General features: G+C 64.2%; 1 protein-coding gene across 1 annotated transcript; it reads left to right on the top strand.

Annotated features, from left to right (window-relative positions):
• The first annotated feature begins 3,253 nt into the window (after nt 1-3,253).
• PER1 (period circadian regulator 1) lies at nt 3,254-15,688 on the top strand. Its single transcript, XM_065416921.1, has 22 exons — nt 3,254-3,492; nt 3,926-4,024; nt 4,494-4,648; nt 4,846-4,967; nt 5,073-5,274; nt 5,602-5,653; nt 6,663-6,805; nt 6,915-6,993; nt 7,236-7,342; nt 7,979-8,132; nt 8,238-8,346; nt 8,439-8,570; nt 8,960-9,068; nt 9,227-9,383; nt 9,710-9,837; nt 10,298-10,483; nt 11,780-11,986; nt 12,077-12,597; nt 13,053-13,218; nt 13,429-13,621; nt 14,143-14,293; nt 15,488-15,688. Exons 1-22 carry the CDS (start codon nt 3,254-3,256, stop codon nt 15,686-15,688), a joined length of 3,612 nt encoding a protein of 1,203 aa, XP_065272993.1.
• Nucleotides 15,689-17,310: the final 1,622 nt, after the last annotated feature.

The raw sequence follows: 17,310 nt of genomic DNA, 5'->3' as shown, positions 1-17,310 counted from the left end.
TGCCCCCCTTGATGGCTGCGGGCGCTCCCCTGTTCTCACCGCCTTCCCTCCCCCTGCACAGCCTTTCGGATCTAGGGCTGCGGGCTCCTCCCCAGAGGTCAGCTGGTGCTGACACACAGGGATCTGTTCTGCCAGCACAAAATGTTCTCTGTGCAAAGGGAGCAGTCGTTCCAACTGTCCCGCTTTGCCAAGGCAGGGCGTGCCAGCCGACGGTTTCCCTGCCCTTGGCCTTTGTCACTGGCATGCTAATTAGCCCTGGAAAGCTATATTCTTTTTTTGTAGGGCGAGGTTTTGCAACGCCACCAGGGCAGGGGGTGGAAAGCCGGCGCGGGAGATGCGTGCGCCTGCTTTGGAGAGACGGGCGGCTGGTTTGTCCGGTGCGCTTGTAGCAAATGTGTCAGTAAACAACACCGGGGAAAAAAGGATGCGAGAGTTGTAACTTGGGGGGGGGGGCGGGAATTGAAGCAACAGTCTTGGGATCGGGGGGCGGGGTCGTGGGTGACTTGATTTGTTTTGGAGATGGGTCTCGAAAGTCTTCCGGGGGAAGCGTTTAAAATCGAGTCAGTCTGTGTTTTTGACTCCTTCTTTCCTGAGCTTATCAGACAGGCAGGAGCTGAAATTTATTTTCTCTTCGCTGGGAGACACCAGTCATTTCCCTCCCCCCCCGGACCCCTTTGGGTTTGTTTTTAGCTTTGCCGCTGGTTTCACTTAAATCAGGTCTTAAACCAATTGAGTCCAGCTGGTGCAAACCCCGGGGCGGGGGCTGCTTTGGGGGCTTGGCTGATCTTTGGTTTCAAGAAGCTACTGATAAGCCCAGCGAAGACCGGAAAAGTGTCCATGCAGCCCTTTGCACCAGTGTCAATCGGTTAAAAATCTCTCCCCTTAAATTAAATGGGTGCAAGGTTCTGGTGTAGACAGACACAGCTCCTTCCGGGCGGTTGTATCTGGGTTGCAGACGCAGCCAGGTCAAGGCTCGCTTACTTAGGAACGCCTTTCCCTGCTAAATAAGTGTGTGTGTGCGCGTAGCTGTTGTGTTTTTCTCCTCCTTCTGTGTGTGTTTGCAGCTGTTGCCTGTGTGTGTGTGTGTAATCTTGGCACATGTTAGGTTTAGTGTTGTCTTTAGAAAAGGTAGATTTTTTTTTTTTCCAGGGCCAACTCTGAGCTTTAATTTTCTCTTATTATTGATGCGGGGCTATTGAATCAAGGTGCGATTATTATTTATTTTTTAAACATCTTTGTTTCACTCACCCCACTGGCTCCTTCCATGCCAGTTGGGGTGTAGGCAAGCGCTTGGTAAACCGAATGATCCCCAATCGGTGTAACGTTTTGGGCCAAAATGTCCAAAGCTGGGTTCGTAAAGTGAGGCTCCTCAAATCTATGTTGACACTCCTTAAATATAAAGGCTCCCCTTCCCAAAACAGCTGAGCACCCACACAGCTCATCCTGGTCCAGGAGTTGAGGTGGTCCGCACCTTTTGTTCGGTTCCATTAACTAGGGGATCAGGTCTCTTGCTTTCCACACCCAAAAGATCTGGGTATCCAGCAGTAAAAGTATCCATCCATCTATCCATCCATTTATTCGTCCATCTATCCCCAATGTCTGTCTGTCTAAAGAAGCATTTAAAAAAATTAAAATCCATTTGTTGGTGTACGTATCTGTCAGGACCCGAGCACCAAATTCCCAGTTTCTCTGGTAACCGCCTGTTGACTTCCCCCATCGCTGCCTCTTGTTGCCAGGGGAACGTGGAGCACGGTGCTCAGGTCCCGGCTGGTAGCTAAAGCAGAGGAGGCCATTTGAAATGGGCGATTCTTTATAGGCACGGCCGTGGGGTCCCTGCAGCCGGGCGGATCTCGCGGCCTCGAAATCGGCGAATCCGGTTCATTCCGCAGCATCTTTGCCGACTCTCTGTTTACAAAACCTTTGGCTCCGGCCCAGACCAGCTTAGCTCCCTGTCTCTCGGACGGGCTGCTAAATATAGCCGGGTGGCGGAGAACTTACCGGCCGAGTGTAAAGAGGCCCAATAAGAGGCTGAGAGCAAACAGCTGCGCTAAGAATAGGCCGGCTTTGGTGCCTGAAATAGACCCACAGCGGCTCACTGGGCTCAGAGCTCACTGCACTGCTGTGGGCCCCATGTGACCGGCTCCAGTGGGCTCGGGAGAAAGGGGCTGACATCTGGAGTGGGGCTCGGTGCCCGCACCTCCGGGCTGTGTCCCAGGGTTCTGCCCGACTGATGGCCAGGGGCTTGGGCCTGGCTGTCGGAATTGATGCAGCGGAGAGGAGGTGTGGACTATGAGCCAGGACGCCTGGGTTCTCTCCCTGGCTCTGGGAGAACAGTGGGGTCTAGTGGTTAAAGCGGGGTGGGGGCTGGGCGCCAGGACTCCTGGGTTCTATCCCTGGCTCTGGGAGGGGAGAGGGGTCTTGTGGTTAGAGGGGGGCTGGGAACCAGGACTCCTGGGTCCTCTCCCCCACTCTGAGAGAGGAGTGGAGTCTAGTGGTTAAAGTGGGGGAGGTGTGGGGGTCGGAGACAGGACTCTCTGTTCTCTCCCGAACTTGGGGAGGGGAGTGGGGGCTAGTGGTGAGAGCAGGGCGGGCTGGGAGGCAGGACACCTGGGTTCTCTCCCCGGCTCTGGGCAGCGTTTGTCCCTTAGCAGTGTAATGATGAGTAATAAGCCATGGGGTCTGATGGAGAGCTCCTTTCACTCACCACCACGTGGGGTGGGGTGTATGCCAGGGCTGGCTGTGCTCAGGGAATGGGGGGTGAATTGAGTGGTAAGAGCCAGCGGGGTGGGGTGTATTCCAGGGCTGGCTGGGCTCTGGGATGGGGAGTGAATTGAGTGGTAAGAGCCAGCCGAAATCCTGGCCCAGTGCTGACAGCCGGCAAGGGCACAGCTGGCCTGGGACGCGCCAGCCGGCTGCGGCTCCTCCGTCTCCCTGGGCCTTGTCCCCTGGCCCTGCTCAGTGCATGTCCCAGCTCCCTGCAGTGTGCTGGACCTAGGCCGACGGGGTCTGCTTGGCTGGCGGATGGAGGGTCTGTGTCGGAGCCAATTGACCCCCCAGGAGCCAGGGAGGGGGGTCCCCCTGCAGCCCATTGGGGCAGGCTGGACCTAGGAGTCGGTGGGGACCCGGTGCCTCTAACCGCAGCTCTCTCCGCTCTCACAGGTACAGCCTACGACATCTCTGACTGGATCTGTCTCTAGCCCCGAACCCTGCACCTCCGCGCGGGCCGGGTGATGTCCCCGGCTCCTCCCCGATCATGAGCACCGGCTGTGAGCCAGGCCAGACGCCCTTCGAGGGGGCAAGTGTGGGCGGGGCCGGCTCCGGAGCCCCCCGGCGGACCCGGGCCCAGGGCCGGGCCACCGACGACATGGACGCCAACAGCAACGGCTCCAGCGGCACCGAGTCGCACGGGCGGGACTCCCTGCGCAGCGACCGCAGCAGCAGCGGGAACGGCAAGGACTCGGCCCTGCTGGAGACCACCGAGAGCAGCAAGAGGTAGGGGGTGCGCGGACCCCGGCGTCCGGGGGCATGGAGGGGCGCTGGGCCGGCTGGCAGACCCCGGCATCCGGGGGCATGGAGGGGCGTGGGGACGGTGGGGTGTTTAGAAGGCAGGTCAGGGTGACCTAGGCTCCGGGATGCCACGGTGAGGGGCGTGGTCTATGCACCCCCAGCCTGGGAATGGGGGGAGGGGCCCCTCTGCCCATTAGTGCCTGGCATTTTGGGGGTGGGGGGCTGCCCATGGGGGCCTGGGACGCTCGCTCTGATCTCTTCCCCCCCCCCCCCCCCAGAAGGGCTGGGCGGCCCCTCTGGGTTTGCCTCGGGGTGCCCCACATTCCCTGCCCCTCGTGCTGTTCCAGCCAGGCAGCAGCAGCGCCCGGTGGGCAGCGGGGCCGCGGTTCTGACCAGCCCCCATCTCTCTCCCCCACAGCACCAACTCCCAGAGCCCGTCTCCCCCCAGCAGCTCCATCGCCTACAGCCTGCTTAGCACCAGCTCCGAGCAGGACAACCCCTCCACCAGCGGCTGCAGGTAGGCGAGCACAAGGGGTGGGGGGCCTGGAGGGGGGGGCACATGGCCCTAGGGGAGATCCTCCCCAACCCCCCCATACACACCATGTTCTGCACCGTGGCTGACGCTCATCGGCTCCTCTCCCCTCTGGAGAAGCCAGACTGTGCAGAATTACCAGTGGGAGTAAAGAGGGGAGTGGGGGCTGGTGGTTAGAGCAGAGGGGCTGGGAGCCAGGATTCCTGGGCTCTTTCCCTGCCTCGGGGAGGGGAGTGTGGTGCAGTGCTTAGAGCAGGTGGGGTTCGGAGCCAGGACTCCTGGGTTCTCTTCCTGGTCTGCCACTGACTCACAATGTGACCTTGGGCAACTCCTTCCCCCTCCCTGCAACTGGGCGGTGTGGGGCCAGCGGGGGGGTGTTGGGCTGGTGGCGGGGGGCTCGGGCCTGTAGCCCGGTGGCTCACCGCCCCCCCCCCCCCCCCCCCCCCCTCTGTAGCAGCGAGCAGTCTGCGCGGGTGAAGACCCAGAAGGAGCTGATGAAGGCGCTGAAGGAGATGAAGATCCGGCTGCCCTCGGAGAAACGCGGCAAGGGCCAGTCGGGCACCTTGGCCACCTTGCAGTACGCGCTGTCCTGCGTCAAACAGGTCCAAGGTAGGGGGCGCTGGGCTGGCTGGGGGGCGTGGTGCCCCGGCGGGGGCCCCCAGGGCGGGATCCAAGGGACCCAGCCGCCCGCTGTCTGTGGTACCGCGGAGGTTGCCGGGCAGGGCCAGCTGGGCTGTGCCCGGCCTGTGGTGGGCAGGGGGTGCCCACGCTCCCAGGGCTGACGGGCTCTCCTCCCTCCCCCGCAGCCAGCCACGACTACTACCAGCAGTGGACCATTGACGAGAACCAGCCCTGCCACCTGGATGTGGCCAGTTACACCATCGCTGAGCTGGAGGGCATGACCTCCGAGTACACCCTCAAGAACCCTGTGAGTGCCCCCTCCCCCGGCTCCCGGGATACCCCCCAGTGCTGCGAGCCCTGTTCCTCTCCCCTGGTGCCCCGCCTGCCTCCCAACTGCCCCCTGTCCCCGCAGGACACGTTCGCCGTGGCCGTCTCCTTCGTCACGGGCAAGATCCTCTACATCTCGGACCAGGCGGCCTTCGTCCTGCACTGCAAGAGGGACGTCTTCAAGGGGGCCACCTTCGCCGAGTTCTTGGCCCCCCAGGACGTCAGCATCTTCTACGGCTCCACTACCCCCTTCCACCTGCCCTCCTGGAGTGCCTGCACCTCGGCCAGTGAGTGCCTGGGAGAGGGGGCTCTGAGGCCAGGGTCTTCTCATCTGGGATCTAGTGGTTAGAGCAGGGGAGGCTGGGAGCCAGGACTCCTGGGTTCTCTCCCCGGTTCTGGGAGGGGAGTGGGGTCTAGTGGTCAGAGCGGGGGGGCTGGGAGCCAGGACTCCTGGGTTCTCTCCCCAGCTCTGGGAGGGAGGAGGGAGGTCTAGTGGTTAGAGCGGGGGTGGGGGAGCTGGGAGCCAGGACTCCTGGGTTCTCTCCCCAGCTCTGGAAGGGGCACAGAGCCTTCCCAGCCCCCACTAACCCCCCACCCCTTGGCCTTGTCCCCAGCTGCAGCCGCTGTGGACTACACCCAAGAGAAATCGGTCTTCTGCCGGATCAGGTGAGTTCCACCTGCGGCAGGCGGGGTGTTGTCTCGGACGGGGTGAGGGGGTGCAGCGCTGGGGGACCCCTAGGGACTGGACTGTTCCCGGCGTTCAGATCCCATGCTGCAAACCCCAGCCAGCTTCCCTCTGCCGCGCCGAGCCCCCTGTGGCCTTGTGTCCCACATCCCAGCCTCTCCACTGCCGCCTTCACGCTCCCTCCGGGCCAGGCTGCGAGACGGGAGATCCTCGAACGGGGAGAAATATCTCAGCGAGCCCCAGATCCCCTCTGTTTGGGGAAGCCAGGCTCACCCTGTCTGTGCCCCCTCTTCCCACTCACTCCCTTCGGCGTGGGCAGTGCCGCCAGGAGGGGCAGAGCACCCCGTGTTCACAGCAGCTCCCTGGAAGCCGGGGGGCTGGGGGATCTGGAGGGAAGGGGACCCCATGCCCCATGTTCCCAGCAGCTCCCGGGCAGGGGGCTGGGAAGGGGGTCCCATGTTCCCAGCCGTGCCTGGGGGGGGGAGAATTGGGGGCTGAGAAGGGGACCCCACAACCTGTGTTGCTAGCCGTTCCTGAGGGGGGGGATCTGGGGCGGGGAAGGGGACCCCACACCCCGTGTTCCCAGCAGTGCCTAGGGGATGTGGGACGGGGAAGGGGTCCCCGTGTTCCCAGCAGTGCCTAGGGGGATCTGGGACGGGGAAGGGGACCACATGTGCTGTGTTCCCAGCTGGACCCAGGAGGAGGGGATCTGGGGTGGGGACGGGGTCCCTGTGTTCCCAGCAGTGCCTAGGGGATGTGGGACGGGGAAGGGGTCCCCGTGTTCCCAGCAGTGCCTGGGGGATCTGGGACGGGGGAGGGGACCCCACGTGCCGTGTTCCCAGCTGGACCCAGGAGGAAGGGATTGGGGCCTGGGACGGGCAGCGGGCAGCAATGCCGGGGGGCTGGGGCAGAGGGGTCCGGCGGTTGTCGTTGCTGGTTGGTCCCGGTCTCCTCTGGCCTCTGGTCTTATTGCAGGCGTTTGTTTCTCAGTGGAGGCCATGCCCGTGGGCGGGAGCTGTGTTACTTCCCCTTCCGGCTCACGCCTTACCTGGCCAAGGTGCGCCCCGCGGACAGTGCCGAGGGCCAGCCCTGCTGCCTGCTCATTGCCGAGCGCATCCACTCGGGATACGAAGGTGAGCTGGGGCGGGGGAACAGGGCCGGGGGACCCCTCGGCTTCCTCCCTCTGCCTGGCCAGCAGGTGGCCCTGTGCCCCTAACCCCAGCCCGTGTCTCTTCCCCCCAGCTCCCCGGATCCCGCCCGATAAACGGATCTTCACCACCAGACACACCCCCAGCTGCTTGTTCCAGGACGTGGACGAGAGGTGAGCAGCTTGGCCGAGCCCGGGGTGGGGGCGGGAGACACCCTCTATCTATCCGTGCTGCCCCCCAGCAGCACAGCGAGGCTTGGAGGGTCTCCAGCGGACCGGCGCCGCCCCCTAACCTCCTGTTGCTTTGGGTCAGCCTTGTCTGTAGCTGGGCTGTGGGGCCTGTCGAGGCTGGGACCTTGGCGGGCGGCGGGACCCACCTAGGGATGCCAGCTCACGGTGCCTGTCTGTTTTCCCAGGGCTGCCCCCCTGCTGGGTTACCTCCCCCAGGACCTGCTTGGCACGCCCGTCCTCTTCTACCTGCACCCGGAGGACAGGCCGCTCATGCTGGCCATCCACAAAAAAAGTGAGTGGGTGGGGGGAATCCCAAGGGTGCCGGGGGGAAAGAACCAAAGGGTGAGTGTCATTTGCAGCTCCCCATTCGGACGCTGACTCTAATCCACTCTCATGCTTCAGCCTGGAGCCTGCCGGGAGTCAGGAAGGGAGATTCTTCCCCATGTGCAATTGGCAAAATCTGTTCAGGGATTTTTTTCCACCTTCCTTTGAAACGTCACAGCTCAGCTCCAGGGTGGGCTGGTGACTTTAGCTGGCACATAAAACCTCTCCCTAGCTGTCTGGGTGATGGGGCTAGCTCTCCTTGGGGTCCAAAGAATTGCCAGGTTTGGGGTCAGGAAGCAATTATCCCCCCCCCTGCACCCCCCAGCCAGATTAGCCTGGCCTTGGGGAGTTTTCACCGACTGGCATCATCTGGCCGTGTCCTGCCTAGTCAGTTCCCTGCATTAGAGAGGCCGTGGGCAGAAGGGCCTGAGAGCCAGGACTCCTGGGTTCTCTCCCCGGCTCTGGGAGGGGAGTGGGAGCTGGTGGTTAGAACAGGCGGGGCTGGGAGCTGGGACTCCTGGGTTCTCTCCCCGACTTTGGGAGGGGAACGGGGTGTGTGTATCTCAGACACTGATCCTTATTTCCCCCCCCCCCCCCCCCCCAGTTCTCCAGCACGGCGGGCAGCCCTTTGACCACTCCCCGCTCCGTTTCTGCACCCGCAACGGCGAGTATGTCACCATCGACACCAGCTGGTCCAGCTTCGTCAACCCCTGGAGTCGCAAGGTCTCCTTCGTCATGGGGCGCCACAAAGTGCGCACGTGAGTACCGTCCTCCCCCCCGCCCACCTCCGGGGATCTCCGGCCGCCTCGCGGTATCAGGGGCTGCCCGTCCTCGCCCTCACCCTTCTCTCCCCTGCCGCACAGGGGTCCCCTCAACGAAGACGTCTTCACGGCCCCCAAGGCGCTGAAGATGCGGCCGCTGGAGCCCGACATCCAGGAGCTCTCGGAGCAGATCCACCGGCTGCTCCTTCAGGTGGGTCATGCTCCCTCCTTAGCCCCTCATCGCCTCCCCCCGAGACGCCTCCCTCCGGGTGCTAACCCCCCCCGCTTCCCTCCCCCCCACAGCCTGTGCACAGCAACGGCTCCGTGGGGCTCTGCAGCATGGCCAGCAACGCCTCCCACGAGCAGTTCCTGAGCACGGCCTCCTCCAGCGACAGCAATGGCCTCCCCGCCGAGGAGACAAGGGCCCAGCGGCCGGTAAGAGCCCCGGCTCTGGGAGGGGAGCGGGGAGGGGCTGGGAGCCAGGACTCCTGGGTTCTCTCCCCGGCTCTAGGAGGGGAGTGGGGGCTGGTGGGTTAGAGCGGGGGGGGCAGGGCGCCCGGATGCCTGGATTCTCTCCCCGGCTCAGGGAGGGGAGTGGGGGCTGGTGGGTTAGAGCAGGGGGGCTGGAAGCCAGGACGCCTGGGTTCTCTCCCCGGATCTGGGAGGGGAGTGGGGGCTAGTGGTTAGAGCGGGGGGGGGGGGGGGCTGGGAGACAGGACTCCTGGGTTCTCTCCCCCGGCTCTGGGAGGGGAGTGGGGCCCAGTGATGAGAGCGGGGGGGCGGGGGGGGCTTCCCGCTGCCCTGACCCCACCTCCTGTCCCCAGATGACCTTCCAGCAGTTCTGTAAGGACGTGCACATGGTGAAGAACCGGGGCCAGCAGGTGTTTATCGAGTCCCGCACCAAGCCGCCAGCTGCCAAGCCCCCCTGCACAGGTGAGAGCCCTGGGGCCCCCGCGCCCGGGGGGAGGCAGATTGGAGGGGAAGTGGGTTTGCCAGCCCCTCTTTGCTCACCCCTAGTCGCTGGGGAGACGCAGGCGTGGGGGGCGGATCGAGGGCAGCTCCAGCTGAACCGGGTCCCCCCCTCGTTGCAGGCCTGGAGACGCCCCAGGACGGCGCCGGGCCGGGCAGGGAGGCCCTGTGTGAGGCGCAGCGGGGCGCGGGCCAAGTGGGCACTTCCGAGGAGTCCGGCCAGAAGGAGCCCTCCAGTTACTCCTACCAGCAGATCAACTGCCTAGACGGGATCATCAGGTGAGCAGGGGCCGGGAACCCCAGCTCAGAGCCGTTCCCCACACTGGGGGTTGTCCTGGCACTGAAATGCAGCCATCTCTGGAGCGGGGTGGCTGGTTACAGGGACCCCTCACCCGGTGCTGAGATGCAGCCACCTCTGGGGCGGGGCGGCCGGTTACCCAGGGACCCCTTGCCCGGTGCTGAGATGCAGCCACCTCTGGGGCGGGGCAGCTGGTTATACAGGGACCCTTCGCCCGGTGCTGAGATGCAGCCACCTCTGGGGCGGGACGGCTGGTTATATAAGGATCCCTTGTCCCCGCTAACCCTGGGACCTGTGGCTTTTTTAGGTATCTGGAAAGCTGCAACATCCCCAGCCGGGTGAAGCGGAAATGCGGCTCCTCCTCGTACACCGGCTCCTCCAACTCGGACGACGACAAACAGCGGGCAGGCAGGGAGGCGGCCGACTTGGCCAAAGGTATCGTCCCGCTTGCCCTGTTCCCCCCACCCCTCCCAGGTCCACCTGCCGCCCTCTCGCTCCCTCTGGATATTACCCGGTTGCTGCTGACAGGGCTTGGTGGAGGGGGGTCGTGACGCCGGCCCGGGGCACTGAGATCGGCCCAGCAGAGAAAAACCAGCTGAAATTCGGCCAGCGGGAGACACGTTTCGCGGCGGTCGACATCCCTCCCTTCGACCGCCTCGAAATGCTTCCTTCCCGTCCGTGTGTTAAAGTTTGCCGGCTCCCGACGCCGAAACTCCCTTGAAATCGAAACGATTTGGGGCATGTTTGGTGTCGTGGCCATGTTTTCCCCATGGGAAAACGGCCCGGGAAGATGTTTTCCCCCCCGTCCGTCCTCCCCGCCCTCCGTGCCGCCCCAGGGACCGCGGCGCGCACTCCCCGTCTCCCCTCATTAACCCCTCGTTGTCTCTTTGAACAGATGCAGCGGAGGAAATGCTGCCGAGCCGGTCCAGGAGGGAGGAGGAGGAGCCCGCCGCGGCGGTGGGACCCCCGCTGGCCCCGCTGGCGTTGCCCAGCAAAGCCGAAAGCGTGGTGTCCCTCACCAGTCAGTGTAGCTTCAGCAGTACCATCGTCCACGTGGGAGATAAGAAAGCCCCAGAATCGGGTACGGGAGGGGAAGCGCCGCTGGGCTGGCGGGCGGGAGGGGCCCGGGGCCGCCAGCTCCCCGGCCCCGTTCCCGGCCGTGGCAGAGAGCCGAGCCGCCCGGTCTCCCCCTGCCGTCGGGCCCCCCCCCCACCTCCGCCGCATCTCAGTAACAGCATAATATTCAGGGGGCCTTATCTCCACGGCAGCCTCTGCTCCCCCCGCACCCCATAACCGCTTCCTTCCACGGCTCCGCGACGCACCGGCATCGCGGTGGGGGGCGGGGGTGGCTGGGTTTTCCCCCCCTCTCCATGTGTATTTAATTTGCCTTTTCCCCCCTTACCCCCACGCCTGCCGTCAGGACGCCCCTGCGGGTGACTCCGGGGGGGGGGCCGGGGGGGCCTCTGGATTCGTGGCCCTCCCCGAATGGATTTTCATTTCCCCCCCCCTTTTTTTTTTTTTTTTGCCTCCCGCTGACACGTTTTTTCCCTCCCTTGTTTCCTTCCTTGATGGCGGCCGAGTCGCCGGCGAAGCCCCCACTGGGATGGGGGTGGGTTGGGGGGAGGTCCCCCAAACAAAGCACGGCTGCTTGGCAACAGCCCCTCGGCTGCGGGGAGCCCCCGCACAGGGTCCTCCCTGGGCACTGATGGCATGGTGGGGGGAAGGGCTGGGAGCCAGGACTCCTGGGTTCTCTCCCCCGGCTCTGGGAGGGGAGTGGGGGCTGGTGGTTAGAGCTGGGGGGGCTGGGAGCCAGGACTCCTGGGGTCTCTCCCCGGCTCTGGGAGGGGAGTGGGGGCTGGTGGGTTAGAGCTGGGGGGGCTGGGAGCCAGGACTCCTGGGGTCTCTCCCCGGCTCTGGGAGGGGAGTGGGGGCTGGTGGTTAGAGGGGGGCTGGGAGCCAGGACTCCTGGGTTCTCTCCCCGGCTCTGGGAGGGGAGTGGGGGCTGGTGGTTGGGGGTGGGGGCTGGGAACCAGGACTCCTGGGGTCTCTCCCCAGCTCTGGGAGGGGAGTGGGGGCTGGTGGTTGGGGGTGGGGGCTGGGAACCAGGACTCCTGGGGTCTCTCCCTGGCTCTGGGAGGGGGAGTGGGGGCTGGTGGTTGGGGGTGGGGGCTGGGAACCAGGACTCCTGGGGTCTCTCCCCAGCTCTGGGAGGGGAGTGGGGGCTGGTGGTTAGAGGGGGGCTGGGAGCCAGGACTCCTGGGTTCCATCCCCGGCTCTGCTGCTCGCTCACTGCGTAACGTTTCTCCCTGCACGTGGCTCCGTGCGGTGGCCCCCCCCCAGCTGACCCCCCCCCTTCCCCCCTTTGGTCTCTCCCCAGACACGGCGATGCTGGAGGAGGGCCCCGGCCCCGCGCCCCCCGACCGGGAGCAGTACCGCCGCGTGGGGCTCACCAAGGAGGTGCTGTCCGTGCACACCCAGCAGGAGGAGCAGGCTTTCCTGACTCGTTTCCAGGAGCTCAGCCGCCTCCACGTCTTCGATGCGCCGGCCGGGCGCAGCCGGCAGGAGGGACAGGGCGCCGAGCCAGGTGGGGGCCGCATCTGGGGGCGAGGGGGGGGCTCGTGCCTGGCTCCCGTCCCTCCCTTAGCTAACCCCCCGCCTTGTCTTCTCCCGGCAGGGCACTGCGGCCCGCGGCGGGGCGCCGGCCGGCGCGGCAAATCCAAGGCCAAGCGCGTCAAGCAGTACAAGGCATCCGACAGCACCGGCTCCCCGCCTCCCCCCGGCCCCTGGCCCCCCTCGGCGGCCTCCCTGCCCTTCCCCGCCGTGCTGCCCATCTTCCCGCCCAGCCAGCCCCCCGTCGAGCCCGCCCCCCACTTCCCTGCCCCCGTGGTGGCCCTGATGCTCCCCAACTACGTCCTGCCCCCGCCGTACTTCCCGGCCCCCTTCGGGGAGCCCTTCAGTCCCCGCCTGCCTGCCCCCCCCGAGGCCTCGCGCTCCACCACGCCCGAGCGGCCCAACTCGCCCCCCTTCGACTCCCGCTGCAGCTCCCCGCTCCAGCTCAACCTGCTGCAGATGGAGGAGGCCCCCAAGGTGGCTGAGCGGCAGGAGGTGCCTGGCGGCCAGGCTAGGCCGGGAGGTGGCAGGGCCAGCGGGACACCTGGGGCCAGCGAACTCGGCCCACAGAAAGAAACCTGCCTGGTAAGGAGCCGCCCGCTGGGAAGGGGAGTGGGGGCTGGTGGGTTAGAGCAGGGGGGGCTAGGAGCCAGGACTGCTGGGTTCTCTCCCCGGCTCTGGGAGGGGAGTGGGGGCTGGTGGGTTAGAGCAGGGGGGGCTAGGAGCCAGGACTCCTGGGTTCTCTCCCTGGCTCTGGGAGGGGAGTGTGGGCTGGTGGGTTAGAGCAGGGGGGGCTGGGAGCCAGGACTCCTGGGTTCTCTCCCCAGCTCTGGTAGGGGAGTGGGGGCTGGTGGTTAGAGCAGGGGGGCTGGGAGCCAGGATTCCTGGGTTCTCTCCCCAGCTCTGGCACTCACCAGCTGTGTATTCAGGCAGGGCCCCCACCCCTGTCTTTTGGGGAGGGTGAGAGTTGGGGGAGATGCGTATGCAGCCCCCCAGGTCAGTCCTGATCTCCCCATTCCTCCCCACTCCCATCCCGGCAGGCGGAAGGTCAGGACTCCTCCAACAACGACGCCCTGTCCAGCTCCAGCGACCTGCTGGACCTGTTGCTGCAGGAGGACTCACGCTCCGGGACCGGCTCGGCCACCTCGGGCAGCGGCTTCATGCACAGCGGCTCCAATGGTGGCAGCACCTCAGCCAGCGGCACCAGTAAGTGACAGGCTGGGAGTGGATTGGCTAAAGCCTTGGTGGGGGCGGAGCCAGGACTCCTGGGTTCTCTCCCCGACTCTGGGAGGGGAGTGGGAGCTGGTGGGTTAGTGCAGGGGAGCTGGGAGCCAGGACTTCTGGTTTCTATTTCTGCCTCTGGTGCTGATTTGCTCCCTTCTCTCCTGCCTCCCCCGCTCCCCCGGCCCCGCGCAGCCAGCAGCAAAAGCAGCCACACCAGCAAGTACTTCGGCAGCATCGACTCGTCGGAGCCAGAGCGGGCGGGGCAGCCGCCGGGCGGGGCGGGGGCTGGCGAGCAGTTCATCAAGTACGTGCTACAGGACCCCCTCTGGCTGCTCATGGCCAACACTGACGAGAAGGTCATGATGACCTACCAACTGCCCGACCGGTGAGGTGGGGAGGCGATCGGGGGGCAGATCTGGGGGGCAGAGGCGGGGCTGGCGATTGGGGGGCAGAGGAGGGCTGGCGAGGGGGGAGATGATCGGGAAAGAGGCGGGGTTGGCCATCGGGGAGCAGATGTCGGGGGAAGAGGCGGGGCTGGCGATCGGGGGGCAGAGGCGGGGCTGGCGATTGGGGGGGCAGAGGAGGGCTGGCAGGGGGGGAGGTGATAGGGAAAGAGGCGGGGCTGGCTGTCGGGGGAAGAGGCAGGGCTGGCAATTGGGGGGAGGTGATCGGGGAAGGTGCGGGGGAGGTGACTGGGGCTGGCGATCGGGGGGAGGAGATGTTGGGGGCAGAGGCAGGGGAGGTGATCGGGGAAGAGGCAGGGCTGGCGATTGGGCTGAGGGGAAGGTGATCGGGTTGGAGCGAGGAGGGAGCTGACCAGGTCACAGGGGAGGATGACAGGCAGGGGGCAGCGCTGCAGGCGGGGGGCAGGGCTGGATCGCCCCCTTGACGCTCTGTGCCCCACAGCCCCGCGGCCGCTGTGCTGCAGGCCGACCGGGAGAAGCTGCGGGAGATGCAGAAGCAGCAGCCGCGCTTCACGGAGGAGCAGAAGAAGGAGCTGGCCGAGGTGCACCCTTGGGTGAAGAAGGGGCTGCTGCCCAAGGCCATCAATGTCACGGTGAGGGGGGTCCAGACTCACCCAGCTCCCTGGGCGCTGGGTAGGGGGGTTGTGACGGGTTCGGTCACAGAGACACCCTTGGGACTGTCACCTGATGTGCTGAGATTACCTCTGAGCCCATTTTCCCTGCCATCTTGGGACTCCAGAACCCTGCCTTGTTGAGTCAGACAGACCTGCCTGCTACAACACAGACCCAGGTCTGGTCCATACCCCCAAAGCTGCAGACTTTAACCAAAAACTGCTCAGCAGGTCACCTCTTTCCAGCACCCAGACACCCAGCTCCCAATGGGGTCCAAACCCCAAATAAATCCGTTTTACTCTGTATAAAGCTTATGCAGGGTAAGCTCATCAATTGTCCACCCTCTATAACACTGATAGAGAGAGATGCACAGCTGTTTGCTCCCCCAGGTATTAATCACTTACTCTGGGTTCATTAATAAACAAACGTGATTTTATTAAGTATAAAAAGGAGGATTTAAGTGGTTCCAAGGCAGAACAAAGTAAGTTACCAAGCAAAATAAAACAAAACACGCATGTCGAAGCCTAATACATTAAGTAACCGAATACAGGTAAATCTCAACCTCAGAGATGTTCCAATAAGCTGCTTTCACAGACTAGACTCCTTCCTAGTCTGGGCCCAATCCTTTCCTCCTGGTACAGTCCTTGTTTGTTCCAGCTCAGGTGGTAACTCGAGAATTTCTCATGACTGGCAGCCCCCTTTGTTCGGTTCCACCCCCTTTTCTAGCTTTGGCCCAAGGCGGGAATCTCTTGTCTCTCTGGGTCCCCACCCCTCCTTCTAAATGGAAAAGCACCAGGTTTAAGATGGATTCCAGTATCAGGTGACATGGTCACATGTCCTGTGAGACTGGCCCACACTCCCCCAGGAACGTTTGCAAGTAAACAGACCATTTACAACCAATTGCTCTAGTCAACGGGAGCCATCAAGCTTCCAAACCACCACTAATAACCCACACCTCAGAGTTAACTTCATATTTCAAGTTTCAGATACAAGAACGATACATAGGATGACCACACGCAGTAGATCATAAGCTTTGTTATGCTGCCTTACAAGAGACCTTTTGCAGAAAGCATATTCCAGTTACCTTATAGTTACATTCATAAGAATATTTCCATAAAACATTATGGAGAACAACCCCAGGTGCACTGACCCGCCTCTCCTGCTCTCTCCCCCAGGCCTGCGTGGACTGCGGCAGTAACCCGGCCTCCCGCCTGGCGCCTCTCTACGACACGGAGCCGCACGCCATGGAGCTGAGCGCCACGCTGGAGCCCATGGAGGAGGGCAGCAGCGCCCCCCCCTGCCCGGACATGGCCATGGAGGAGGAGGAGGCGGGGCAGCCGGCCCGGCCCAAGGCGGGCACCGAGAACGCTGGCTGAGGCCCCGGCCCGCCTCACCGCACACTCCCAGGCAGCGCCGGCTGCCCCTCGGAGCCAGGCACCGCACGGGATGGACCAGAAGTGCCAGCCCGGCCTTGGCCCCGGGACTCAGCTAGGCCGAGCGCAGAGCCGAGCCGGACTGCACTCCGGACCCTACCCTGCCCGCAGGCCGGGGCTGGCCCTGCGCAGGGCGGAGTATTTATTTTTGGAAGGTGTTTTTTGTACGAAAAGGGACAATAAACCGTAGCCACGGCTGTCCCCCGTGGGCGGCGACGTCCCAGCGAGATCCAAGGCCTCCTTTGTGTGCCGCCCCCTTGTTCCCAGGGAGTGGCGTGGCCCATGGGCTTCCCCAATCCCGTGACGCGGCTCCCTAACCTTGTCCACCTGGCTGCAGTCTCTGCTCTAACCACTAGACCCCACCTCCTTCCCAGACCTGGGGAGAGAACCCAGGAGTCCTGGCTCCTAGTCCCCTGCTCTAACCACCAGTCCCGACTCCCCTCCCAGAGCCAGGGAGAGAACCCAGGAGTCCTGGCTCCCAGCCCCCCTGCTCTAACCCACCAGTCCCCACTCCCCTCCCGGAGCCGGGGAGAGAACCCAGGAGTCCTGGCTCCCTGCTCTAACCACTAGCCCCCACTCCCCTCCTGAGTCCACGTTCCTTGTGCCACGGTGGGAACTGTCTGCTCCAGCTGCCCGTGCCCGCCGGCCTGGGCTGGTGCCTGCCTGAGCCTTGCATCCCATCCTCCAGCTGGGGTTTGCCTGCTTGGGCAAAGGTCTGACCCTGGTGCCATGTTCACCTGGTCCTTCCCCCACGCCCGTCTGCCCAGGCCTGGGCGCCGTCTCCCTCCCAGGGTGTGCCCCCGGCTCCACCCTGCTTGCCCCAAGGCAGGGGTGGGGGAGCCGTGCCCGCTGCCCAGCGCCTGCCCCCCTAAAGCAGGATCCCCTGATGTTTCTGAGCCACGTGCCCCCCTGCCCTGGGGGGGGGCAGCACCCACAAACGTGGCTGATTTTCATCCTTGCCCAGGAGTTTAGTGACCCCCTCGAGGTACGTCCCCCGGGCCAGGCTGTGGCCGAAAGGGTGTCTGAATGGGAACCCCGGCGTGGGAGCAGGGCAGCTTTCCCTTTGTGGAGCCCTGTGGCCAGGTGGGCTGCCCGAGGGTTCGCCCAAGAGCCCTGTGAGTGGTTAAAGGGGGAAGACGTTAGGAGCCCGTGTAGGGGAAGGGACAGTTTGAGACGGGAGCGGGGAGAGCTCGTTGATCTGGCCAAACTCTGACGAGATTCAGCTGGGAAATACGGTGTGAGTTTTTCACCGCCAGGCGAATTAACCCCTTGGCCCTGTTTCCCGGGGGCCCTGGCGGATTCTCCAGCACCATTAACTGGAAAAAAAAAAATCACCCTGGGCCTTGTAGGCAAGATTCAGCTGGGAAGTCCGGCCCGACCTATGGGTCATGCACGGAGGCAGCCCCGCTTCAGCCCCCTTCTCCAAGCCGTGACGCCAGCGGAGGCGGGAGGGGTGGAGGGACGTGTGGGCGTGCCAGTGTACGGAGGTGGGGGCCTAGGGCCAGGAGACGGTGCGTCCTATTTACAAAGGCCCTGTGCAAAACAGGGTGGGGAAGAACAACAGC

The sequence above is a fragment of the Emys orbicularis genome, chromosome 15 (assembly GCF_028017835.1).
Source record: "Emys orbicularis isolate rEmyOrb1 chromosome 15, rEmyOrb1.hap1, whole genome shotgun sequence".
In the NCBI taxonomy this organism is placed as follows: domain Eukaryota; kingdom Metazoa; phylum Chordata; order Testudines; family Emydidae; genus Emys; species Emys orbicularis.
The sequence above is the reverse complement of the archived record's forward strand: the minus strand, read 5'-3'. Positions and strand labels throughout refer to the sequence as shown.